Raw genomic sequence first — 26,069 nt, 5'->3', positions numbered from 1 at the left:
TTCTATTGTGCCACAGGGCTCTGTGATGGCTGAATGATGTAAGAATCCGGCCACGGGGTTGTTTGCCCTCATGCCCAATGTATGAATGGCGGCGATCAAATGCAGAGATACCGCTAGCCGAGGTTAAACGCCTTGCAAGAATGTACTTATACTGCCACAGTAGTATGAGGGAACTACAAACAACAAGAAGAAACGCATGGTTTCAGTCTGACTTAAAGCCCAACACAGTGATGGCCTGACGGGGGCAGTATGGTTCATGGGGTAAAAGGGTGTGCCTTTGTTCGAATTTGTGGAAAGATTAGATGCAGCAGAGAGTGAAGGATTATTTTATTGGGTTATGGTCGGTTGCCGGATCTAATGCGCCTTCTTGGCTTTCTAGCTTGCCGTAGGGTCGGCGGGTGGTCCATTCTTCGGCCGGCGGATGTGGTTGTGGAAGCCAGGGCCGAAGTTGTCAACAATGGGAAGGTTGCCCCACCCGCAACGGAGAACAATAGGAAACGGGACCTGCAACAATGCAAAGAGGCGTCGGAGGAAGTGGACCTGTCTCCCGCAGGCCCCGACACATTCTCCCTTGCTCCGCGCCACCAGCAATGCAGCTTTCCGGGGGGAGAGCTGCTGGCGACGCCTTTCAGCAAAGGGCCTCCGAAACCTCGTAGTCCGAGTTATTTCTCGGACTTTCCGGGACCGTTCATTAGTGTTATCCGCAAGCCATAGAGGTTCCAGAGGTTATCTCGCTTTCTTGTCAATCTCATGCTCAGGTCATATGCCAGGTTGCGAGACTTTTCGTGAGTTGTCGTCGACCGTGCGGGATTCGACAGTCGACGAAGTCCTGTATAATAAGCACGGGCGGACTCATTTCTCTACATCAAATCCTCTGGTACATTGTTCGTGTTCCACTGCAGACAAGAAGGTGTGGTCCAAGCTAGAGGGCCTTGGCTTGGCCAAACAGAATATCGCGGGAGGCCGGCTCAACCCTTGCTGCTCCGTCGGCCCCAATAATGAACAATACACCCAAGAACGCTGCAGCACCCCTTGTAGACTTACACCGCGTGTCCGGGGAGAAGCCCAGGTGGAGCAAAGCTACAAGTGTGAGGAGATTATATGTCACCGGTGAACGATGGGATGGAGCCCTGGAGGTACGTAGTATCTTGTTATGCTTTCACTTTCTTCCTTCGGCGACCTTCAAAGTTTACACTGCCAGCCCCCGGGTAGTCGCTTCCACCAGCGGAGCTTGGAACGCCGAGGATTAAAATTGCATTCCCTACCAAATGTCGTCTCCTTGTCTTCTTGAACTTGTTACTGCTAAAGAATTCGGCCCTTTGCAGTTTGCTATCCGAGTAAGGCGGTAGATATATATATGGGACTGCTTCTTCTTTCCATGGGAGTAAAAGATTCGTTCAATCATACGTTCCCCGCTTATTTTACAAGTCTCCCCTTCATTGTCGCTCTATTGTATCTAGAGGAGTGGCATCATTCATAAAGCAAGTACCCAATAAATCAGACGCTTCACAACCTACGGCCCTTCCCAAGGAACTTCTTGTGCACACCACCACATCCAAGGATGCTCTCCGAGACTCAAGGTATCCAACCCCAACGATTCGCTCTGCTGCCGAGTCTCAACGCCTTTGTGACCCCCAAGGACAACAATCCTTGTCAGCAAGAGCAACCCCCAGCATACACCCCGGCCGCCCGATCAAGCATCATTGGGAACCTCGCCGCCTACCTCGCCAGCCGGAATGCTGTACCTGACGCCAGCGGCCATGTTCATGGAACTATTCCTTGTTCGCAAGCCTCGGTATCCGGAGATCATCCAGACGATGACCTTGATGAGCCATCACCAATTTCATTACGCATCTCAACGCGCATCAACGTGGCTCGTGATGGTAATATCATCGCTTTGCCTTGTTCGCCTGAAGAGCAAGCGAATTCCATCGCCAAGGCAATCATCGAGGCTATACAGGGCAGAGACTGGACAACGGGGTTACCCATGATCGACGAGAACGGCCTTCCAAGGCCAATCAGACTGGATATTGACGCAGGTATCACAGTTGAAGGATCTTCGAACGTCATCGGCACAGAATCAGTCATCAATGAAGTCCTTGGCCGCAGCACACAGACACAAAGACGAACACCAGGTCGGCAACGTCGAAGTGGGGATTCAACCCAAGCCGGATTTCTTTCATCACCAAATCGAAAACGGAGAGCTTCAGAGCTCGACATACCCGAACATGTAGTCTTCAAGCGGGCCCGAAGCGAAGAATAGAGTTCCACCGGCATGGGCGCTTCTTTGCGTCTACGGTTTCTTTCCAGACACTTTCTGTCTTGGAATCGATTCTATGTCGGGTGGGCTGATTTATCTTCCGACGTAGTGATAAGCGAATGCATAATTGCCCTGGAGAGGGGTATTGACGGCGTTCGGCTGTTGCTGTCTCGAAACGGTGCAGAATGTGTAACAGTAACTATGAGTTACGTAAACGACTATTGTTTTGGTAACTGGTGACGAATGTCCGATGGTGTGTATGCTTGGCTTCCTGGGTGGATTAGGCATCTGCGTGGATGTAGCCGCAACGTTGCGTTGTCGGTCTGACTCCTTTATAGCCAGGACCATCCGTTCCTTTTCTTTTGTGCTACATTATCGCTCTAAAAATTGCAAGATCTGACTGTACTTATGTTGTACGAAGGCATGTTTTATAAGCGGTGTTTTAACGCATCATAAACTATCATCATCATCTATACCCTTGGTGCAAACTTCCTGACCAAAAGTGGGATATTCCCTTTTATTTCTATTATGTCACCTCATTACTTGCCAGAATGTCATCGCACATCTTTCAGCTTACTACATATTTACATCTTCTAATGATCGAATGGGTATCGAATCGTCTTGTGTAAGGGCAGGGGCTGTCGACAACCCGAGCAAGCCCACTGCGAGCTGTATAAATCTAGCCTGAGCGATCCGCAATTTCACCTATTGAAAGGCGGGCGGGGAGAGGTATTGTTTGGGTTGAAGTTTGTCCACTGGGAAAGACGGTCAAATTTCGTTGATAACAGCTGTCGATGCGTCATTCTTAGCACCAGCGGTGTATATAAACAAATATATAGTCGGCTCGGCAAGTGTATAGCTCATGCTTGGGACTAAAAAAGGGGAGGAAGCTGAAGTTACCTTTGGCGTCGCAAGCCTGGCCAGGTCCCGCGAAGTCGTTGAAGGTGGAATACCCCAGCTGTGGTAATTAGTAATGTAGTCGCCCGAAAGCTAGATGTATAGGCCAGAAAATGTTCTGGCCCTGCAAGAGAATACCGGATTTAGTCATCGGCAACTTAAAATACAATACCACTCCTACCGTTCAGGCCGATTCGCACCCAAGGCTACTCCATTAGATTAGGCAGGAGCACAAGTTGTGCAGTTTTCATCGTTATAGCCCAACGCAACGGGCGAGTTTGCTGAGTTGATCAATGCACAAAAGCAGATATGACGGCTTAACTCTCCCGTACATGTTTCCGTCTGCAATAACTGCTCTGAGAGAGTTGGTCAAAGTGGGTTGGACATTCGCAACTTACAAAGGACGTCCTGCTCCCGAAACAGCATTTATCGACAATGGTAAGTGTTTCTTATTTTGACTTTGCGGAACTTGGTCCACATGCTAGGCTATGCAGCAGCACCAAACTTTCTTTCTTCCTCAATTGCTGTAGGTTTCATCCTTAATATTCCCTCTCTGTCTTTCCCCGACGAGCTGTGGCTCGGTCCGAACTGTTGCGCGCCAGTCAGCCTTAAACCGTCCTGTCCCTGCCAACCCACGCACGGTAAAGCGGCTCGGTACCAAGAACACCCCATTTTCAGCTCTGATTGACAGCTTCCATGGCCCAATAGGCGACGCCAATTGCAAAGACGGCCTCTGTCTGCCGTCGCTGGCGAATCATGACCGGTTTCAGGACCCCCTTACTGGCCTGCTCTACGCAAAACCGGCTGTTCTAGGCGGTCCATATTGCAATCTTGATTGCGCTGAGGAGGCGCTGCCGGCCTGAGCTGCTGAAAAAGCCAAGCTGAACGTGCCTAGAGGTTGCATCCCTCCTGACAGCGCCTCACCCCTCCTTGATTATAGCTCGGCCCAGCCTTGAGAGCCCCATTTTACATGCAGGTAACGGCTTCCAAGACGCCCTGGGCCCCATTACACTCGCGTACATGAAGCCGCGGGGGGGCTCTGAACCCCCGTGAAAATCCTCCTCTAATGGGTATCTGCTTCTCACTTCCATTCCCCTCCCCCTCATCCCCGCTACTCCCAACCGCGATGGCCTCTCTCACAATCCGCAACCTCACGGCGCTTCCCATCACCCTCAAGCGCCTCGAGCGCTTTGAGGGTGAGAGGAAGCGCACCGGGGATGTGCTTGGCAACACTCTTGGTACCATCACTTCCTTCATCAATGCGACAAACTTCACCACGAGAGAGACCCATGCCAAGGGAGAGGCGCACCAAGCCGAGGACGTCGACGTACATGTCGAGCCATTCGCCATCCACACTACAGAAATCGGCTCACCGGACACTGGAAACCACGAGGTTATTCGTCTCCAGTTCGAGATCGAGGGCCATCGCTACGAGGTCGATGCCCCGAGCCCCTCTAACCGCTCCTCTGTCATGAAGAAGCTCGACGATGCGCCACTCGAGCTGACTGCTGTCTACGTGCCCAATGGTGCATTCCTCGCCATCATGTCCTCGGCGAACCTCAATGCCTGGATGCACGAGCTGCGCGACGAATACCCGCTGCCGCTCCTCTCCATCCCCGGCACACACAACTCGCCAACGTGCCACACCGCGCTGCCGTCGGTACGCTGCCAAGCCGTTGGCGTTCGCGAACAGCTCGACAACGGCGTGCGCTTCCTCGACATTCGTGTCTCTGTCAACCCGGACAATGACGATCTTGCGCTTGTCCACTCCGCCTTCCCCATCTCCCTGACGGGTAACAAGTACTTTGCCGACATGCTCTCCGATATTTACGCCTACTTGGAGGCTAATCCCTCCGAGACGGTCCTCATTTCAGTCAAGCGCGAAGGCACGGGCAAGGGCAACGACGAGCAGCTCAGCCGGTACTTGCGCGACCGCTACGTCGGCCGCGACGCCCACCGATGGTTCGTCGAGCCGCGCATCCCCCGCCTCGGCGACTGCCGCGGGCGCCTCGTGCTGATCCGCCGCTTCGGCATCGACGAGTCCCTGCACGGCGAGCATGACGGCAGGGGGTGGGCCATCGACGCCCAGAATTGGCCGGACAACTGCGAGGACGGCACCGTCGGCGGCGGCCTCATCCGCGTCCAGGACTTTTACGAGATCGACCAGTCGACCAATGTCGAGAAGAAGATCAACTTCTCCCACGGCCAGCTCGAGCGCGCCGCCGAACAGCTGTTCCACCTCCCCGGCATGCCCGACTTCAACGCCGATGCCCCGCCGCAGCCCTTCTTCGTCAACTTCCTGAGCGCCAGCAATTTCTTCAATGCCACGTGCTGGCCTGAGCGCATCGCCGCCAAGGTGAATCCCGCAGTCATCGAGTATCTGTGCATGCGCCACGGGGAGCCGGGCAAGGGGCCTCACCAGCTCAACGTCGGGGACGCGGCGACGGGTATCATCGTCACGGATTGGGTTGGCGCACATGGTGACTGGGATCTGATCAGATGCATCGTTGGCATGAACGCACGACTGCAGCTCAAACACTAGATAGGGGAGAGTTACAGGAGGCGATTTCTCAAGTTACGTAGACACGAGCCACACAGCATAGTCATTTTCACCAAGTTTAGAGAGAAGAGCATGTGAACAGTGTGATAAAACATGTATTTATTGATTAATGCTATAAACAGAGATACTGAGATCTCGTAAGGGTCTTGCGGTCCTAACAGTTTCCAAGTTAGCTTATGTCTTGGTAACGATATGCAAAAAAAAAAAGGCATAATAATAAATCTCAATCAGTTCTCCAAGGTGAATCGGTATTGTTTTTTTCGTCATTATGAACTCAGTACTAGAGCTAATAGAAGTCATCCGCGAGATGGGTGTTGTGAAATGTGAAAAGAGAAAAAGACCTACCATGTGGGTATCATAGCAATGCGAGATGTGTCAAATGAGACATCCTACCTATGTTGCTAATTAGCAACAGATCAAGCAAATGTGAAGCCAACATAAAGTAGCTAAGCTGCAACAGGTTAGCCAAGTTCCATGACATGACAATAGACGGGTGCAATTTACCTCAATAGTATCAGAAGTTGTTAGTTGTGTTCATGTCCAGCAGCCACCGAAGTGAAGCCAGTCAAACAGTGTGAATACTTGACAAATCATCATAGTATTGAGAGAACACATACTGCCAAGGCAGAACGGAACAAGAAAAATGTTTACCTGCGCATGTCTAGTCAGCATTCTGTCAGACAATACGACGCAGGCGCTAGGGGTCCTCCATTGGAGTACCCCGGATGCCCAAATGATAATAGGTGACCACAATCTGGTGACGACATCTCAACAAGAAGCCCCGGCACCCAACACCACAAGGATTGTACGTCCCCGTTTGTTTCTGGCGAGGGGCGCCAAGGTTCGTTTATGTCCGCCCGTTCGTTCAAATCTTCTTCATATGTGGTGTGGTGTTTGGGAAGAAGGGCAGAGCGCCAGAGGCGAAGGGGTGATTTGTTTACCTATCCGAGATATGTTAGCACGAGTGCCTCTGGATAGATGAGAGCAAAGAATGTGGTTTTTTGGCTCTAGATCAGACAAGGCTGAAACTATTGCACCGGATTCAACATAATATATTCTGCATGAGGAATCCCTATGGTGTACGATGTGATCATCACTTAGAGGAAGGGGGTGTTGGGCGAAGACGGAAAAACATGTGTACGAACCTTTTGAAATAAAAATTGACAAAGAGCTTCCAATTTGAAGCAAGAGACCTAGAATGAAAAATCTGCCACGCGTTAGCTTGAGCTCCAGTAAACACAAAACGCGAATGAAGATGCTTTGCAAATTTTTGCTCAGGCTGTATAGATAAAAATTCACCATGGTGTAGGTATGATTTGGATTGTTCAATGTTGATCAATCATCATGGCAAAAGAAGAGAAACATGGTGACTTTGTATGTGAAGAAACTTACCCATTGGATTCAGCTGCCTGCCCAGCGTTGGCTGAAGCAGCTTTGCGAATGAGCAGGCAGGAAAGGTCAAAGGCTGTTGACCTTGATGAGAAGAAAGAGAAGTCTGTAGCTGTTGGAGAAGCTTCGTGGAAAATTTAAAGGAAAGAAAAAAAGTACGAGTGGGGGCCTGTTTGCAAGAAAAGGCTAGCCTATTCTGGACTAGACTTAGCCCTTCACACGGTTGATCTGTGATCTGTGGCGGTGCGGCCGGAAATCTCCGCCGACACTAAGGTGGCGAAGTCTATCTTATCGCCGCCACCCATATAAGTGCTCCCCGCGAACACCCGTCATCCCCAGGGGACTCTCACTTCCCCGGATACAAGCACGACATCTTCGACTCAGCTTGACGACCTTTTACTCCAAAGGCCGTGAGCTCTCAGGAGTCACCAAACACCCGCAAAAATGTCTGCAGCGGGGGGAATATGGGCTCCAGCAGCCCTACGCCTCCTCCGCGTGGGCATCACCAGAACGACCAAGATGATACGAAACAAGCTCGCCAGCGCCACGCGACCCGTCCAGGGCGAGTTCGCCCACATTCCCATCCGCACCACGCCGACAGGTCGTCAGCCCATCCATCCGGCCGCTCTTCTTAGACAGAAGCGCGCGGGACGCTGGTACTCGACCCAGAGCGTCCACAACACCGTCCGACGATGGATGTCAACAAGCGGCGGCAATGCCTCCACTAACACCGGCGCCCGCTTCAACCGAGCGTCATTCCCGACTTCCAATACCTCCCGCCGCGTGGGCCAAATGACTGGCAGGGCACCATTCGCGAGCACCCTCCGACCGAACCTCACAGGTGGCGCCCTCTCGCGCACCCAAGGCGGGTACAGCGTTGGCGGCGGAGCGAGGTACTTCTCGCACACCCCTGCCGCACCGGCGCAGGTGATCCAGAACGTCTCCGTCGCGATGCGAGCCTTCTGCCTTTCCGGTCAAAAGGTGCGATACGATGGCCTCAACTCCCGAGGCGATAAGAGCTACAGGGCCGTCTCGGAGCTCGAGCAGGCTGCATACGTCAAGATGATGGGTGCTGCCCGCGGAAACCCCGGCTCTTTCATTGACTTCCACGTTAGCCCCACCGTCACGGCCCTCAGCCCCCTGGCTGCCGCCGCTGCTGCGGGTTTCACCTCCGCTAACGCCGAGGCCCCCACCACCACCCTCAACGAGGATGGCTTCCTCGATGTTCTGTCCATCGACTTTGCTCGCGCCCTCAAGGACCTTGCAGTCATTTTTGCCGATCTGAAAAGGCTCGCTGTTCTGGGTGATCTACCCATCACGCTGGAAAAGGGAAGTGTGCTGCGGGTGCATTTCCCTGGCGTCGACGCCGAGACTGTCGAGCGACTATGCGATGATGCCGGCGTTCAACGTGGTGTCGTCGGCCAAGACGCGGATTTCGAGGCCGAGAATGGTGTGTCCATGGCCCTTCGGTTCCCCTATGCCCCAGGCGACGATGCCAAGACCATCACTTCTCCCGGAGGCTCACTCCGATCGCTTTCGGGTATCGATGTGGATCTGGAAGAAGCGTTCATGGACGAAATGGAGGAGAACTCCTGGATATCGGATCCCGAAGGATACGAGAGCATGCAACACACCCCGAAAACCAGTGATAAAAGCTCCGACGAATATGAAGGATTGGAGGGTATCTACAAGTTCTTGGAGGAGTGTGACCGCAACAAGGGACGGTATTAGGATGGAATATTCCTGGTTTACGGCTGGTTAATGCCGCAGATTGGTATCTGGGCTTTGTAAGGAACTACACTCTTTGTACAGTAACAAATGATTCCGGCCCCATGAGTGGCTGGGTCTCTGAATGATATTTATTATGTTGTGCCAAAATTACAAATCACCGTAGTTTGGTTTTTAGCTTGAGCGAGTCAAATTCGTACGCAGCTGTCGTGGGGATTTTGTTCATTCTCCATCTGTAATACTTGGAAGTTTCCGCCAAGCTAGTTTCTGATGCCTTGCCCCAGTCCACATTGATCTCTGTGATATGAGGGATAATGTACACAATCAACACTTGCCCAATTTTGCCGATTCTTCATTCTTGATCAGTATCCGGCAGGTTCATAGCCTTGAACCAGGTCTTTCTCTCCAATTTGAGCACCTTCTTGTCCCGTTCGAGCATGTTATTGAGACTGGCCGTTCGCTGGCTACCGCTGTAGAATGCAGTCGAAGGACTAATGAGTCGTATGAGATCCTCAGAGGCACCGAGGCCTGAGACGGGCGTCTGGCCCCGGGAGGTTGTGGGTGGCGACTTCATGACCACAAATGGATTCTTGGGCTTCTTGGGCCATGCTCTTTGCTTCTGTTTCTTCTTGGGAGGGGGCGTCGGGGAGCCTTGGTCGACCTTGTGCGGGGTCTCGACTTTGCCAATGGTCATGGTGACGCTCTTCACATCTGCATCCTGGCCCTTCTTCTTCCGCGACTCAGTTGTGTTGAGAACCCAAGTTTTGCCATTCTCCACCTTCGATGACTTCTCGATGCCCCTCTTCGCCCCAGAGCCTAGGGTTCCTTCGGGGTTCTGAACACTGAAGGCTCGAAGGTTTAAGAACGGATTGTAGGGAGTTCGACCAGCAGTCGCGAGGAAGGGAACACCAGGGGTGGTCGGGGTTTCAATGCGGGTCGGATCCTTCGGGAATTGCTTGATAGGGGGAATCACATGCTCAACTTCATAATTGACAGAGTTGTCGTTCTTGGCCTGCTCAAATTGAGGGGTCTCATCGTTCGTCTCTGGGCCTGGGGTCTTCATGACAGCAGATTGCTCGTCATCCGCGAGTTGAACAGGCTTCTCAATCTGGACCTTATTCTGTTTCTTGAAGGCAACATCGTTGGAAGATTGCTTTTCCTTCTTGACCTTCTTGGTCACACCAGTGCCTTCGTTGGGGCAGGCCTCAGGTATTTTGGGCTCCTTCTGTTCTTTGCGCTTGGTGACGAACTCGTCAGCAGAAGTGAATGCAGACTTTCCCTCTCTCTTCTTATTTTTATGCTTCTTCTTCTTCTTCTTCTCCTTCTTGTTTTTCTTCTCCTTGTTGGTTTCTTCGATTGAGGCCGACTCTTGTTTTCCGTGTTTCTCAGCGTCCTTTGAGACCCGGGGAATGGAGGCGGTCATGGAATTGCCGACATTCCCCTCTTGCTCCATCTCGGCGGTGAGGACGTGCTTGGAATTCGTATACTTCTTATTATTCGTCGCATCTTCATGCTCCTTCATTTTCTTGTGCTTCTTGGGAAGCTGAGCTTCACCCAAAATAGGAGCCTCCAGGTCTGAGTGCGAGTTGTTCTCGCTGAGCGGTCCGTTTCCCGCGTGCTTCGACTTATTGGAAGGCTGAGAAGCCTCGTCGTCTCGCTTTCTCTTCTCGTGCTTGGTGTCAATAGCCTTTGTGGAATTATACCCCTTCTAGGAGATAGTGCCCACGGGCTTCGACACAACGGGGCTGACACTCAGATCAGTTTCAAGGGAGGTGTGGTAGTAATCTTCGTCGACACTAGAGTTCTCAAACTTGGAGTCTGAATCAGTGGGCGAGATGCCATCGCCGACCTTTCGGGCCGAATTTCGATTCTGTCCCGTCTGCGGAGATCCGGCCTCATCGCTGAGTTTTGACAGCATCATCTTGAGGAGTTTGACGTCGTGAGCTCTGGCTTCCGAAGGGTCCATCTCGTAGAGCTTCTCTCTCTCATCCAGGACCATACTTTGGCGGCGGATAAACTTTTCCTCTCTCGACTTCATGCGGAGAGACATTTGTAGCAGTTCCTCTTGCTGAAGCTGGGCACTGCTAGACTGGCCAAGGTGTTCCATCGCCTTCATCATCCGTTCGTTCATATTGGCTCTTTTCTTGATAAGCTTGTCGACATGTCTAGCCATAATACCGCGATCGGACTTGTTGAAGGGCTGGGCTAAACCAAGGACCTTCCCTTTCTGGAGCTGCGCTGCTTTGAAAGGCGCCATCTTGTTGGTTCTGTGCTAGAGATCGTGGGTAATATAATGGCTTGCAAGAGAGTGATTTAGGGAAGAAATGTGAAGCTTTTCCATTACCCAACGCCAGGATGGAATCGGGGGGTTTGAAGGAAAGAATGTTTGCGAGGGCAAGCGGTAATTCTTTTTTTTTTTTTTTTCAAGGTCAAAGGAGATGAAGGAAGGAGCCAAGGCAGGTGAGGGAAGGCACGGCTGGTGGGAGCTCATACGGGTAGTCATTCGGGGGTAGTAACGGCCGACCTCCGATGCTAAGTCCTTACAACTGCAATCGAGGCTACAGAACTTCTGCACACCTAACAAGCAGAGCAATAGCTTTTGCTCCTTGGGCGGTCGGCTTCCACTGAGTCTTTTCAACTACGTCAATAGACTTACACGGCAACATGTCAGATTAGTGATACAAGTTCAGATGATGCATATCCGGCACTAGCCCTTCTTGGAACAGAACAGGTGCTCATCAGCTCAAGATGCCGAAGTCCAGATCCGGGGTACAAACATGGCGCAACTCCACCCCCACATTTGGACCTCGGCATTGGCAATTACGTTTCACTGCGGCTGGAGCAGACCTGGCTCTGTAAGGTAAGCTGGCCGGTTACCTGGCCATAGCTACGCCGAGGTAGCTCAGCCAGCACTTTCTTAAAACCGTTGCGGAATCCCCAGAGCTCGGCCGAATCGCGACCTTTGCCAGCAACCCCCTCCAATTTTGCCAACTAAACTCCCAACTTGATCTGCATCACCAACCATAACCCACAACATTACTGCCGAAAAGTTACAATGAGCGGCCCCGGTGTTGGATTCGAGTACCCTCGTCAGGAAGTTTCCTGGGTGAAGCGCGATGTGCTACTCTTCGCGAACACCGTCGGAGCCACCGCTGACGAGCTCCATTTCCTCTATGCAAGCCCTCCCTCTTCATTCTCTGTCAAATCCCCGGGACCTTCAACAGCTAATAATCTGCGTACAGGAGCTTCACCCGAACTTCTCCGTGTTCCCTACCTATCCCCTCATTCTCAGTGAGCCATCTCGATTCGCCGAGTCTACATGACCCAGCTAACAGCCAGTCAGCATTTAAGGGCAACACCCAGGAGGTGATCGACTTTTACGCCGCTCAAAAGGCCGTCCAGATTCCCAATGTACCCTCATTCGATGCCCGCCGCGTCGTCGATGGCCAGCGCAAAATTGTGCTTCACAAGCCCCTCCCCACCACCTCGGCTGGCAAGCAGTTCGAAGTCCGAACCAAGGTTCTCGGCGTTTACGACAAGGGCCGTCCCGGATCCGTCGTCGAGACCCAGACCGACCTCGTTGAGCTTCCAAGCAACGAAGTATATGCCAGCGTCATTACCAGCAGCTTTTACATTGCCCAGGGCAACTGGGGCGGTCCCAAGGGCCCTGCTACGGAGAACTTCCCCCCGCCCAAGGGCAAGAAGCCCGACGCCACCTTTGAACAGCAGACCAATACCGAGTCGGCGCTGCTCTATCGCCTCAATGGAGACTACAACCCTCTGCATGCGACTCCCGAGCCAGGCAAGAAGATGGGTTTCCCCGGAGCCATTATGCACGGCTTGTACTCGTGGAACTCGACCGCCCATGGCCTGTTGAAGGCTTTGGGTGGCAGTGACCCCGCCAACATCAAGGAGTACCAGGCCAGGTTTGCCAGCCCCGTCATGCCCGGCGACAAGCTGGTGACGGACGCCTGGAGGACGGGTGATGTTAAGGACGGATGGGAAGAGGTCCGTTTCCAGACTAAGGTTGAGGGCGGCAAGGTCGTCCTGAGCAACGGTCGGGCCCTGATCAAGGTTGTGGAGTCTCCCAAGTCGAAGCTGTAAAATCACGAATCACCAACTGAACATTGAGATTCTTATTGGCATATTGGTGCAACATGTTACGAATTATGTAATCTAAAAAGAACAAGAGAAAAAAGAAGAAGAAAACATAGCCATTGAAGTTGAGAATGAGTGAAGTCGTGATTGTTGTCTGATTTTCCCCTGCTGTGTGGTGAAGCGGTCACTCACTAACAATTGTGGCCTTCAGGGACAGCTCCAGTGACAGCTCACCAATGCAAAAAGCTGGAAGTTCTGTTGCCTGTACACCGTGGCACTAACCCGATAACCCAAAAAATGCACCCAGTCTATCGACCAAATCATCGGTGATAAAGGCTCGCCGAGACTCAATATGGCATCCAATCGTTACATCGGTCAGCGGCTGTCCTACGACGGCGTTCCTTGCACGGTCCGCTACATCGGGCCCGTCGCCGGCACCTCTGGCACCTGGCTCGGCGTAGAATGGGACGACTCTGGACGCGGGAAGCACGACGGCCAACACAAAGGCGTCCGATACTTCTCATGTATTCACTCCTCTCCTCTAATGCGTCCATGCCGAGTATCTTAACTGACGTGGGCAGGCCTCTCAAAAATCCCCACCGCTGCCTCGTTCGTGCGCCCGACCCGCTCCGCCGACGCGGCGCAGAGCTTCGTCGTCGCACTGCATGGCAAGTACGCTTCTGAGGCGGTCGCGGAGCGCGAGCGCGAGATTCAGATCGTCTTCTTCGGCAAGAAGCCTGCCGAAGAGGTCGGCTTCGACAAGATCCGGCGCCAGCTCTCGCGCGTCGAGGACCTAACCATTGTGATCCTCGACGGGACGCGCATCGCCATTGACGTAGCACCTGGCGACAAGAGCGTCAAAGAGACGAGCCCGCTCATCACGGAACTAGACCTGAGCAGGAACCTGTTTGAGGAGTTCGGACAGGTAGTGAAGATATGTCAAGAGCTGGAGAGCCTAAGGAGTCTAAGGCTCAAGTGCGTTCTGTCCACCCTCACCTGTTGCATGTCACATTGACTGACTTGTTCTCAGCGGCAACCGTTTCCGGGTCATCGAAGATGAAGAGACCACAGGGTTCATGAAAGTCAACGAGCTGGAGCTCGAGGAGACATTGCTGAGCTGGGAGGCTCTATGCGGTATTGCCCAGAAGTTCCCCTCTTTATCAACCTTGAGCTGCAGCTTGAACCAGCTGTCCGCGCTCCCTGCAGTTTCGTTCGGCGCTCTCGCCGACACCCTCACGACCCTCACGCTAGAATTCAACGAGTTTACATCTTTCGCCGACCTCGCACCTCTGTCATCCCTTACCTCCCTCCGAAATCTCCACCTCAAAGGCAACAGCATCTCCGCCATCTCCCCTCCATCCGTCACGGCCCCCGTTTTCCCCCCAAGCCTGCAGTACCTCGATATATCCTACAACGCCGTCACAACCTGGTCGTTCATCGATGCCCTCCCCTCGTCCTTCCCAGGCCTGACGGCTCTCCGTCTGGCCCACAACCCCGTCTACGACCGCCCCGACCCTGAAGCCGTTGGCGGAGGCAACCAGACAAAGTCGACAGAGGAGGCCTATATGATAACCATTGGCCGTCTCGCTTCACTCAAGGGCCTCAATTTTACTCCAATCACGACCGTGGACCGTGCAAACGCGGAGATGTTCTACCTTTCTCGCATCGCTAAGCAGCTCGCCTCCGTCCCCGAGGCCGCCGAGCCCGAAGTCCTCGCCCAACACGCCCGCTACGCAGAGCTCTGTGAAATCTACGGCGCCCCGGACATCATCCGCCGCGACGAGATCAACCCGACCTACCTCGAAGCGCGCTTGATCACTGTGCACTTTACTCACGCCACCGCCACTACCTCCGACACTCAGAAAGTAATTACCAAGACGGCGACGATCCCAAGGTCCTCCGACATATACGCCATCAAGGGTATCGCGGGACGACTATTTGGCGCGGAACCACTGCGGCTGCGTCTGGTGTGGGAGACGGGCGAATGGGATCCCGTCGGCGGGTTCGATGAGGACGAGAACGCGGATGACAGCAGCGACGAGGAGGATGCCGCGCCCCCAGGAAGGGGCGGTGTGGGAGAGACGGATACGACACAGGAGAAGGGCGGCCGGTGGGTGAAGAGGGAGGTCGAGCTCAAGGATGGGCCCAGGCAGTTGGGCTTCTGTGTGGATGGGGTGGATGTCAAGATCCGCGTGGAGGATAGGTGAGGCGGGCATATGACTGTTGACCGTGGCGCCGTTTTGTTTTCGGGAAGATGCATATTGACTGTGCATGGCCTGGGTGTCGTTCTGTTTGCTGCGTCTACGGACGCGACGTGGGAAGAGACGCAAGTTGCCGTGCAGCAAAGTCTGAAATATTTGCACCGATCAATTACGACTAGACAAACGGACAGTAGAAAAAGGGAGACGGAAAATAATGGCTGCCTTCTTCCTCCCTCTCCATAATCAGTTGCTGCTGTCTCTTGAACAAAGGCCTTCTCATTGCCTCCTCTACACAGGCCTCGCAGACCGTCCTTCAAAATTTCTCGGCAATGCCGCCCAAGATCACGAACTTCAAGATGCCCTCAATCAACCACAAAAAAGGGGGCCTCTCTCAGTCTATGCACAACCCGCAGGCCGGGGATGGCTCGCACCCGTGGCCAAAGCACTTCATTCTCCGCGAAGGCTCTCCCGACGGCACCCCCGGCGCCATCGTACCCCTTATACCAGTTGACCTGTTGCCGGAGTACGTCGACATCCTCAGCGTACCGCGCAACATGACCATCGAGGAGACGACCGGCATGTCCAACCTGGGCACGTTCAGCAAGCCGGAGGGCCACTTCCAGCTTCACTTCTCTCCCCAACCCCATGCCGGGCGTGATGGGCCCGCAGTTTTAACTACTCTAGGTGATTATGACGAACACATGCACTTGGGCAAAACCTGCCCGCCTCGCGAGCCTAAACATGAACTAGCCCGTCCTCCCGAGGTGGCCATGTGGGCTTCCAACTGCCTTGGGGGGAAACCTCAGCCGGCTCCCCCTTGGCCAACACCAGCACCCCCTCGAGTCCTCGACTGGGCTGAGGACACAGAGACGGTCTCCACGGACAACTTTTCGGTAGCAGAAATCTCCCCGCCCGATTCGTCGACGTCTTCCTCGGCTTCCAACTACAAACGGGAGCAGAGTCAGAAGCAACAGCAGCACCAGCAACAGCGGCCCGCGACCGAGATTGCGGACCGCATGCTCAAGCTCGGATATGCGATGCCGGCGCAAATTGCCGCGCACAGCAAAAACACCAAGGCGCCTGCCCCGGCCTCGACGCCCGCCCAAAGCAACAGCAGCGGCACCGGCGGCAGCAAGAAGCCCGCGAAGGCCGGCAAGCAGAAGGTCGCCCGGCCGGCGGGTAGCCTCTGCCGATACTGGTGCCATACAGGTCAGTGCAGCTGGGGCAACGAGTGCCGCTACACGCACCAGATGCCGGTGACGCTCGAGGGGCTCGCGGACGTCGGTCTCACTGGGCTACCGGCTTGGTGGCGCAAGGCGGCCGGGCTACCCACGGAGGGTACGATTGACATGCGCATCTTTGCTGGAGCAGTCACGGCCGCTAGTGCCAGCGGCAGCAGTGGCTCGATGAACTATTCATCCCCGGCACTACCGTTGGGCGCCACCTCAACCATCCCCATCTATCCGTCAAAGAAGGCTAGGTTGAAGGCGGAGATGGAGGAGAGGAAGATGGCAGAGGAGGTTCATTCGGTTCGGCTTCGGTTTGAGAGGGCACAGGCGGCGGCGTCCCCCACGGTTGAGGTTGGGAGTAAGAGGAGGCCGGGTTCGGGGCAAACGCAGATGCAGGTCTTAAAGGTGCAGCAGCATGAAAAGGTTGAGAAGCTTGTCGATATCTGACTTTGGGGGCTCGAGTCTCTGCTATTGGTGGTTGGCATAGGGTGGCAAAACGTCATCCTGCCCGCAAAACAGAGCAACTTTGGAATGCAATGCAGTTTGAGAACCTCCGCTTGGAAGTTCCATTGCCATGAGTATGAGATCCGAGATTCAGCATGAAGATGGGGATAGCGCACCCGCCTGTTCGAGGCGGCATCAGGTGCACGCATCATTCAGAGTCACGATAGGTGTAAGCTGGGAGCGTAAAGCCTCACTCTCTCCGCCTATCGGGTGGAGGACTCTCATGAGTGGTTGCGAGCTGCCCGGGGATAGGAGCATAAAACCGCCAAGGCATAACACCGGGTTCCAGTTTCGACGTCGGGACTCGGGGGCAGCCCCCGCCTGCCTGCGATGCCGTCCGAACATCAAAGCGCGGATCAACGGGGTGATCAGACGGCTTGCGGAAATCGGTGCAAGTGGCGTCCGTAGAGCCGGTTGGATGGGTTTAATTAAGAATCTCACACGCTCCCACCGGGCTGCATGGCTTGCGGTGTCTTCTGATTGGTGGGCTCAGCGGTTCAGAATTGGTAAGCAGCTTAAATCTGTATCGACACAAGGGGGAAACTCGAACATTTCCGACCGGTCGGGAATCGAAGGGTCTGGTTATTACTAAACCCGAGGCTTAACCCCGTCCAGCGAATCAGAAGCCATAGCGGGTAGAACGGCACGGTCTTACGAAGGGAGTGCACTCTGCGCGAATGTACCGTACGCCTTTATCGTCATGATTGAATGCAAGCAGAGAGGGAGAGAACTTTGTAATTGCTTGTGGTTCAATTTCATATGCGTATTTTGGGGACGTAGGTAGTTTCCTCTTGGAGCATTCAAAGTTAAACCCTATATATATGGCTGGACCCGTCGACTGATCTAGACATACTTTTGTTGGACACCATTCTCCAGCTTCACATTCCGAGTTTTAAAGCTACAGAGTACCCCGCAATTCACGATATAGTCACCTAATTGCGCAACAACTCAGAAACACTCTTCACCACCTTCGCAAACAACGGAAAACCCAGTTTACAATGCCTCAGCTTAACGGACAAGAAGTCGGCCAAGTCGGCTACGGCCTCATGGGCCTCACCTGGCGTGCGAAGCCCCCCTCCGATGAGCAGGCCTTCGAGGCCATGCGTGCCGCGCTTCAGAACGGCAACAACTTCTGGAACGGTGGAGAATTCTACGGCACACCCGAGCACAACAGCATGGTCCTCCTGGAGCGCTACTTCGCGAAATACCCGGAGGACGCTGACAAGGTTGTCCTGAGCATCAAGGGTGGCGTCAACCTCCAGAAGTTCGTCCCGGACGGTTCGCCCGAGGGCATTCGTACCTCCCTCGACAATGTTATCTCCCAGCTCAAGGGCCGCAAGAAGGTCGATATTTTTGAGTGCGCGCGACGCGACAAGAACACACCTCTTGAAGTCACATTTGGCGTCCTCCAGAAGGAGTACATCGATACGGGCAAGTTGGGCGGCATCTGTCTCAGCGAGGTCTCCGCCGAGACTATCCACGAGGCTGTCAAGCACGCAAAGATTGTCGGCGTAGAGGTCGAGCTTAGCCTCTTCTGTACCGATACGCTCACCAATGGCATCGCCGCGGCCTGCGCGCAGCACGGTATCCCGCTCATCGCCTACTCGCCCATCGGCCGCGGCATGTTGACGGGAGCGTTGACGCTCGAGAACATCCCCGAGGGTGACCCGAGGCGCCACATGCCCCGATTCCAGCCCGAATGCTTCAACATCAACCTAGAACTTGTTAAGCAAGTCGAAGTCTTGGCGAAGAAGAAGGGCGTTACGCCCGCGCAGCTCGCCATCAGCTGGACAGTCGCCCTCTCAAAGCGACCGAACATGCCCGAGATCATTCCGATCCCCGGCGCGACGACGGCGGAGAGGGTTAATGAGAACGCAAAGTTAGTTGATCTTAGCGACGAGGAAATGGCCGAGATTGACGCGACGCTGGCCAAGTTTGAGGTGGCTGGCGGCCGCTACCCGCCGGGTGCTCCCATCAATACATGAGAAGCTGCACATCTGGTTCACTTATCTAAAGACTGTGTAAATGTTAGCTCAACATCCCTGTACGTAGGCTAAGAGTACGAGATAGAAGCTTTTTAAGGGCGTGGGCTCAGTGTTGCAGTAACGCGAAGATTTTATCCACATGACGACCTTGCGGTCTTCAGCATTGCAGAATTCTAATTTGTTCATCATAGTGCCTTTGACAGAAAGAAAATGTAGTCAGTGACTTACCACTAGTACCATGTGACAAGGCGGCCGATGGCATTGCTAAAACAACATAATTTGTTGTTTGTTTAACGATGGACAGGAAGGAAGAAACTTGTGAGATCTCTCAGCAAAGAGTTTTCTACGTCCGGTTGCTGACTAAGCATTGGGTACCCATTCCCCGAGCAACGACACGGGGTGGATGCCACACTTTGGTTCCCACTTGTAAGCGACAAAGTTATGACCATTCAGCCTCACAAAACGGGAAATGCACATAAAAACAGATTTGGGGTAGAAACAATGGATCGGATAAATCTGCACCGAGAATAGCTGGCATCAACAAGTGTTACCGCAATGGGTGACGGTATACAGCCATAATGGGGGAGTGAGGCTCACTTAGGCAGGATGGAACACGCCGGAGAGCTACAAAAGAACTACGTAGCTTCCTGTGCTAAGCCATACTCAAGCCTAACAGGCACACCCAGGATCTTAGCAGCCTTGCATCCCGATACATGGGAGCCGCCATCTGGACCCTGTGTTAGACTGGCCCGCCAGAGCTTGCGAGGCTAGAGCGACCGAGCGGACCTGGAATAAGACGTTACCCGGAGTATCGATAGTCCAAGCCAGTCGGTCCTAGCTGTCATGTTTGCGAGCTCACTGGTAAGACAGAGAGTAACCAAACAGGTCATGGATAGGCAATCCTCGGAGTATCAAAGTCCAAGATAGTTTGTCCTGGCTGACATGTTTGTAACCTAGTAAGAAGGCTGGCCAATTACCCCATGGTTTGCGTTGTTGTACCATGCCGTTGAGAAACATACCGAACATTCTTCTCCGCTTTGTGGCCACCGGTCTTCCTCGCGATCAAGTCGACATGGTAGGCTCAGCCAAGACGCCATGCCATGTACCTGTTGAAGCGGTGAGCATTCACCCTTGACCGACTACCAATCATCGTCTCACAAACGTATTCATGATGAAAAAGGAAAAGAAATGGAAGTCATCGAGATTCTTGTCTCTATTGTTAGTAGCCAAATGGTCTACCTATCTAGTCAACTACGAGCCCTTCCAAGCCCTGACATCCCCTATGCCGAAAGAATCTCTCTTTCAGCCCCGGCTATTTGCCTCCCCTCCAACTTCAAGAGATGGTCGGCCAGAAAACCAGGAAAGAAAAGATGTTGAAGTTCTTTTGTTTCCCCGTTAACGCCGATGTAGATGCTTTGTTGCCCCTTTCGAACAATCCGAAGGGTATCTTCTCATAATGCATTGCTCTTTTGTGACTTTGGAAAAAAGAAATATTGCAGGATATGCTCCTGTCCGCTCGTTTGTCTTTGTTGAAAGACGCCACCGCTCCCGTGTCCGTTGTTTTTAACACCGTTTGACATGAACAAAAAAAGACCCTACCAAAGACCACGCCCTGTGTCTGTGTGCCTTTACCCGAAAAGGCTGGAAACCGGGTTTCGTTGAGAACCGTACGCCATGTTTGAGTGCCTGTCCGCATGAATATCAAAATTATTATAAACGTCTAGGTCGTTGCAATGCAGGAAGCTTGTTGAAGGAATCCTGCCAGGTCCAGTGCCAGTTCGCTTAGAACTTGAGAGTCTTAGGCTGCTCCCAGGTGAAGGTCTGGTTGGTACCGAAGTGACCGTTCTTGGCGGTCTGGAGGTAGATGGGGCGGTCCAGGTTGAGCTCGCGGACAATGACACCGGGACGGAGGTCAAAGTTGTTGCGGATGATCTCAACGAGCTGGTCGGAGGTCTTGTCGGAGGTGCCGTAGGTGTCGACGTAGATGGAGAGGGGCTCAGCGACACCAATGGCGTAGGAGAGCTGGACGAGGGCACGGCGGGCAAGGCCGGCGTTGACGAGGGACTTGGCGATCCAGCGGCCGACGTAGGCAGCGGAACGATCGACCTTGGAGAAGTCCTTGCCGGAGAAGGCACCACCACCGTGGGCACCCCAGCCACCGTAGGTGTCGACGATGATCTTACGGCCGGTCAGACCGGCGTCACCCTGGGGACCACCAATGATGAAGAGGCCAGAGGGTTGGATCTGAGATGGATGTCAATAACGGTTGCATGGGAATCGGGTGTACAGGGGGTGGCTCACGTGGTAGATGGTCTTGTCATCAAGGTACTTCTCGGGGATGACCTTCTTGATGATCTTCTCCTTGATCTCCTTGCGGAGCTGCTCGGTGGTGATGTCCTCGGCGTGCTGGGCAGAGACGACGATGGTGTCGACACGCAGGGGGACGACGGCACCGTTGTCGTGCTTGTACTCAATGGTGACCTGGGTCTTGGTGTCGGGGCGCAACCAGGGGAGGGAGCCGTCACGGCGGGCAGCGGACATGGCAGCGTTGAGCTTGTGGGCGAAGAGGAGGGTGAGGGGGAAGAGCTCAGGGGTCTCGTCGGTGGCATAGCCGAACATGATACCCTGGTCACCGGCACCGAGCTGCTCAAGGGCCTTCTCGTAGTGGAGACCCTGGGCGATATCGGGGGACTGCTCCTCAATGGCGACGAGCAGGTTGAGGGTCTTGTAGTCGAAGCCCTTGGCGGAGTCATCGTAGCCGATGTCCTTGACGGCGTTACGGACGACCTTCTGGTAGTCGAGCTTGGCCTTGGTGGTGATCTCACCGAAGACCATGATCATACCGGTCTTGGTGGCAGTCTCGCAAGCGACCTTGGAGAGGGGGTCCTCCCGCAGGCAGGCGTCGAGAATGGCATCGGAGACCTGGTCGGCAATCTTGTCGGGGTGACCCTCACCGACGGACTCGGACTACATCGGAAAGTTTAGCAGGGGTGGCCGGGTTTTTGCCGCATCGGCAAATTGGAACACTTACGGTGAAGAGGAAGTTGCCCTCGTTGTAGTGGGTGCGGCTGGCAATGCCGTTGCCGTTGACACCGTTGGTGGCAGACATTTTGAATGGGGGTGGAAGGGGGGGAGAAATGTGAAAAAGATAAGGGTTGGCAGACGAAGATGTCGAAGAGGATTCGGTGCGGTGAAAAACTACCGACGCGGGGCTCTCCGAGGGGCTATGAAGATAGCAAGGGAAAGGGCTACTTCTGAATCGACGGGTCAGCTGCTGGTCGCTTGGGTCGGCGTGGAGAAGGTGCTCTGGAGCTCAGTGCAAGTCAATTGCTTACCTTGGGGGATAGAGAGAGGGGTACAGAGGAGGCGAGGCTTGTGGATGTGGAAGAGAAAAGGTAGCAGAAAGAGGAAGAGGAAGATGTGGCCGTTCGGGTTTTAAAAGAAGAGAGACCTTGGGACGGTTGGGAAGAAATTCTCGCTCCTCGCTCCTCTCTGCCAAAAGCTCAAGCGGATTTGACGCACTATTCGTGGGAGACCTTGGCCGAGGGCCGGAAGCCAGGGAAGGTACTTGCTCCACCATATTGAGTGTGGTGGCTGAGAGGTATACTCACCCGTCGACCCCTCCATCCCTATGTACCAACCCTGTCGAGGGGTGGCCCCGAAATTCTCCAGATTGCGCCATCCTCACGACTTCCCTCCCTTGACCGCCTTCGCAGCATTTCTGTGTCAACGTGCTCTGCCCCTCTTGAGGACACCTAACAGCACCCCGTGGACCGCTACGGCCACCGTTTGGCTGGCGTTAAACAGCACCCTCCAGCGGGCCTACCTAGCCTCGAGAGGAGCGGCAGGATTCGCACAGTGTCTGGGGGTGCGCACGCCCGACGAGCCGGCAATCGTTCCCCGAGGGGAGCTCGGGCTTGTTCTGTTTCGTCCTCTTGTCACTGTATTCCTTCTGCCTGCCGGAGAGGGGAGGCAGAGGGCGAAGGACGATTAGCCTAGTGTGCCTCAAACAGATGAGCTATCGCGCAATTGCTCTAGACAATTACGGGGTGTGGAAACTCTGTTGACATTTTGACTTTTCGGGGTTCACTTCACCAACACATTGTCTGACAGTTACATTCTACGTGCCCCTTTCTTGCGTGAGAGGGCGCTCGAATAGATGAAGGTTATGCAAGTCAGAATCAAGGTACGGAATGCTGACGGCACGCGCCGACCGCTCGGCGACATTCCACCCGCCGTACATAGTAAACCCGCCGGTTGTGCCCATCTCACTCGGAGCATCAATCCTGCAGGATTCGCATTCCGAGAGCGCTGCGAATCCTCCCCCTCTAATCCCTCTGGGCATGCTGGCTGGCAAGGGTAGGTCGACTGCGCAGTTACTGAATCGTCAGACGACTGAGAAACCCCCACCGAAACAGGCTAACCCGAATCCGGAGCTAAGCTGCGGTAGATCTCTATTTCGGCGGGTGTGAATGTGCCCCTCCCGCCCTTCACACACGTGCGAGCGGCATTGGCCCGAATCTCCGCAGCAAGCCGCTCGTCTCCATCTGAGGAAAAGAGACGGTAGGGAGAGGACGAGTATGAGAGAGAAAAAATTCATCTGGGGCTGGCATCCCATCTCCAGTCTCTTATCGTAAGCTAAAAATCTCTGGGAAATTTTTTCCCACCTCACTCCCCGGTCCCCAATACGGAGCACTTCCTCATTGTTGTCTTCCTTTTATCCTTATTTTTTCGCCTTGGAATCTCTTTTCTCGTTTTCTTGCCCTTTGCTAGCCTCGACTCCGGGTGGCGCTCAGGAAGAAAAAAAAAAGGCTGATCACCGCGACCCTGGACGCGTGCCCGTTCCTGCATGGCGGGGTAATTCCATAGTAAAACATCATTTTTCCAACAACCTGCGGACTGTGACTCTGCCGATCCTGAACCAAGGCACCACAAATACACAAGACAAGACGTCGAGAGGAAATAAACTTCCTCTTCCCTTACATTACTGCCTGCAATCCACCCCAACACCACGTATCACCCTTAACACGCGCCATAATGTCCAAGTACGGCGTCATGGTCATGGGCCCGGCCGGGGCCGGCAAGGTGAATAGAATACCCTTCATTGCTTCCCTCCCCTCCATCCCTGCCTTCGTGCCCGCATACCGGCGCCAGTCTGATACTACATCATCGGTCCCGTGCGCCGGCCGGCATGTGAGGGCCTAAAGCTTCATCCGAAACCGAGGCGGGAAAAAGGAGGAGAAAAGAAAAAGAAAAGAAAAAGAGCTGACGATCTATCTACATACTCCAGTCCACTTTCTGCGCCTCCCTCATCACCCATCTGAACCTTAACCGCCGTTCCGCCTTCTATGTCAACCTCGACCCGGCCGCCGAGTCCTTCGAGCATGCGCCCGACCTCGACATCAAGGACCTCATCTCCCTCCACGATGCCATGGAAGAGGTCGGCCTGGGCCCCAACGGGGGTCTCATCTACTGCTTCGAGTTCCTCATGGAGAACCTCGACTTCCTCACCGAGGCCCTCGACAACCTGACCGAGGAGTACCTCATCATCTTCGACATGCCGGGCCAGATCGAGCTCTACACCCACATCCCCATCCTCCCCGCCCTCGCCCGCTTCCTCTCCCAGCCGGGCTCCCTCGACATCCGCCTGTGTGCCGCGTATCTCCTGGAGGCGACCTTCGTCGTCGACCGCGCCAAGTTCTTCGCGGGAACCCTGAGCGCCATGAGCGCCATGATCATGCTCGAGATCCCCCATATCAACGTGCTATCCAAGATGGACCTCGTCAAGGACCAGGTGCGCAAGAAGGACATGAAGCGCTTCATGACGCCCGACACGGGGCTGCTGGACGACGACCCCATCGCCGCTGCGGGCGGCGAGCTCGACGACGGGCGCGGCGACGTCCACGACCGGGACCTGGTCATGCGCGGCAAGAGCTTCCAGAGGCTCAACAGGGCCGTCGCCGGCCTGATTGAGAGCTTCAGTATGGTCAACTACCTCAAGCTGGACAACACGGACGAGGACAGCGTTGGCGCGATCCTCAGCTACATTGACGACATCATCCAGTACCACGAGGCCCAGGAGCCCAAGGAGCTGCACGACGACGAGTTCGACGAGCCTCAGGACGACTAAGCTTCGTTGCTTCTGCTTCCCCCCCTGACGGCTTACTTCGTGACCTTTCGGGGGGGGGGGGGAAGAGGGTTATTTTCGGCATGGATTTGCTTTGGTGATCATGATCATAGAAAGGACTTATGGGGCCAGAGAACAACATCTCAAGGGACGGATGGGAGGTTCACGGGAGGGGGAAACAAAAGGTGGACGGACATGGCTACCTGCATAGCGTTGGCGTTGGTATTGATTTTATCCATTGACTCGTTCATAATCGTATCTGGTAATGTGCTCGACATTGCCCCTCTTCTGCTGTTTTTTTTTGTTGCACGTGCCTTTGCCCATGCGCCTGCGTCTTCTCACCTCGCTGTGGTCGGGCTGCGATGATTCCGTCCGTCTCCTGCCGTGGTCGTATACATCCAATTTCGTACTCTTCCCGCGGCAATGTGACCTTCCCGTGGCTTCGTCGTCCATAATCAACAGTCGAATGATGCATGATACTCCGCCTTCCTCCTCCATTGCGACCTAGGCCGTCCTCCCACCAGTCCCCTATCCTGTTGCACACTTCTTTCCCCCCTTCCCGGGGTATAACATGGCCCTCCTCACCGATGCCTGCCCCCCTGCACCCTCGTCTCCTGCTCATATCTCTTATATTCACTTACCCAGACGTCCTTCGCCGCGGCCGCGAAACCCACGACCTTGCCGCCCACCACCACCGCATCCCTTGCTGTCTCCCAGACGCCCCTCTGCCACACCGCAGCGACGACAACCACCACGCCGCCCCAGAAGGCAAGCCTCAGCACCAGCGCAGTCCAGAAAGCGACGACGCGGCGTATCCAGTTTAGCACCACCACCGTCGCCGCCAGGAGCCCGAGGAGCACCGCGAACGACACGAGCTCGGGCGAGGAGTGGAGGAATTCGAGCGTCGCGTCGACGGCGGGCGCGAGGTAGGGGTACAGCTCGTCGAAGGCGCGCGATGCCGCGGCCACGGCGTGCCCCTTGAGTTGCTGTAGCGGGGAGGACGGGTGCAGGGCGTTCTTGTGGATGAAGTCGGCCGCGTCCGCGGGGAGGAGCGAGCGGATGAGGAAGTTCGCCAGAGATGGTTCGGCCAT

General features: G+C 54.5%; 10 protein-coding genes across 10 annotated transcripts; 7 read left to right on the top strand and 3 right to left on the bottom strand.

The window, feature by feature from the left end:
• Positions 1 to 4,283: 4,283 nt before the first annotated feature.
• Positions 4,284 to 5,699, top strand: EsH8_VI_000543 (PLC-like phosphodiesterase; the record flags this gene model as incomplete). The annotated part of the gene is made up of 1 exon (XM_083271796.1): positions 4,284 to 5,699. The coding sequence occupies one exon, from the start codon at positions 4,284 to 4,286 to the stop codon at positions 5,697 to 5,699; it is 1,416 nt and encodes a 471-aa protein (XP_083126970.1).
• A 1,851-nt stretch (positions 5,700 to 7,550) lies between these two features.
• On the top strand, positions 7,551 to 8,837 carry EsH8_VI_000542 (uncharacterized protein; the record flags this gene model as incomplete). The annotated part of the gene is made up of 1 exon (XM_083271795.1): positions 7,551 to 8,837. The coding sequence occupies one exon, from the start codon at positions 7,551 to 7,553 to the stop codon at positions 8,835 to 8,837; it is 1,287 nt and encodes a 428-aa protein (XP_083126969.1).
• Positions 8,838 to 9,186: 349 nt separating this feature from the next.
• On the bottom strand, positions 9,187 to 11,091 carry EsH8_VI_000541 (uncharacterized protein; the record flags this gene model as incomplete). Its single annotated transcript, XM_083271794.1, has 2 exons — positions 9,187 to 10,542; positions 10,585 to 11,091. The coding sequence occupies 2 exons, from the start codon at positions 11,089 to 11,091 to the stop codon at positions 9,187 to 9,189; spliced, it is 1,863 nt and encodes a 620-aa protein (XP_083126968.1).
• A 798-nt stretch (positions 11,092 to 11,889) lies between these two features.
• Positions 11,890 to 12,938, top strand: EsH8_VI_000540 (HotDog domain-containing protein; the record flags this gene model as incomplete). Its single annotated transcript, XM_083271793.1, has 3 exons — positions 11,890 to 12,009; positions 12,077 to 12,125; positions 12,178 to 12,938. 3 exons carry the CDS (start codon positions 11,890 to 11,892, stop codon positions 12,936 to 12,938), a joined length of 930 nt encoding a protein of 309 aa, XP_083126967.1.
• Positions 12,939 to 13,284: 346 nt separating this feature from the next.
• On the top strand, positions 13,285 to 15,139 carry EsH8_VI_000539 (uncharacterized protein; the record flags this gene model as incomplete). The annotated part of the gene is made up of 3 exons (XM_083271792.1): positions 13,285 to 13,456; positions 13,514 to 13,907; positions 13,963 to 15,139. 3 exons carry the CDS (start codon positions 13,285 to 13,287, stop codon positions 15,137 to 15,139), a joined length of 1,743 nt encoding a protein of 580 aa, XP_083126966.1.
• A 323-nt stretch (positions 15,140 to 15,462) lies between these two features.
• On the top strand, positions 15,463 to 16,809 carry EsH8_VI_000538 (uncharacterized protein; the record flags this gene model as incomplete). Its single annotated transcript, XM_083271791.1, has 1 exon — positions 15,463 to 16,809. One exon carries the CDS (start codon positions 15,463 to 15,465, stop codon positions 16,807 to 16,809), a length of 1,347 nt encoding a protein of 448 aa, XP_083126965.1.
• A 1,055-nt stretch (positions 16,810 to 17,864) lies between these two features.
• Positions 17,865 to 18,851, top strand: EsH8_VI_000537 (NADP-dependent oxidoreductase domain-containing protein; the record flags this gene model as incomplete). Its single annotated transcript, XM_083271790.1, has 1 exon — positions 17,865 to 18,851. One exon carries the CDS (start codon positions 17,865 to 17,867, stop codon positions 18,849 to 18,851), a length of 987 nt encoding a protein of 328 aa, XP_083126964.1.
• A 1,782-nt stretch (positions 18,852 to 20,633) lies between these two features.
• Positions 20,634 to 21,960, bottom strand: EsH8_VI_000536 (S-adenosylmethionine synthetase; the record flags this gene model as incomplete). Its single annotated transcript, XM_083271789.1, has 3 exons — positions 20,634 to 21,095; positions 21,153 to 21,818; positions 21,883 to 21,960. 3 exons carry the CDS (start codon positions 21,958 to 21,960, stop codon positions 20,634 to 20,636), a joined length of 1,206 nt encoding a protein of 401 aa, XP_083126963.1.
• A 1,928-nt stretch (positions 21,961 to 23,888) lies between these two features.
• Positions 23,889 to 24,981, top strand: EsH8_VI_000535 (protein GPN3; the record flags this gene model as incomplete). Its single annotated transcript, XM_083271788.1, has 2 exons — positions 23,889 to 23,936; positions 24,142 to 24,981. 2 exons carry the CDS (start codon positions 23,889 to 23,891, stop codon positions 24,979 to 24,981), a joined length of 888 nt encoding a protein of 295 aa, XP_083126962.1.
• Positions 24,982 to 25,559: 578 nt separating this feature from the next.
• Positions 25,560 to 26,069, bottom strand: EsH8_VI_000534 (Apq12 family protein; the record flags this gene model as incomplete). The annotated part of the gene is made up of 1 exon (XM_083271787.1): positions 25,560 to 26,069. The coding sequence occupies one exon, from the start codon at positions 26,067 to 26,069 to the stop codon at positions 25,560 to 25,562; it is 510 nt and encodes a 169-aa protein (XP_083126961.1).

Source organism: Colletotrichum jinshuiense, chromosome 6 (genome assembly GCF_051148585.1).
Source record: "Colletotrichum jinshuiense chromosome 6, complete sequence".
NCBI classification, from domain to species: domain Eukaryota; kingdom Fungi; phylum Ascomycota; class Sordariomycetes; order Glomerellales; family Glomerellaceae; genus Colletotrichum; species Colletotrichum jinshuiense.
This window is presented reverse-complemented; position numbering and strand designations above follow the sequence as displayed.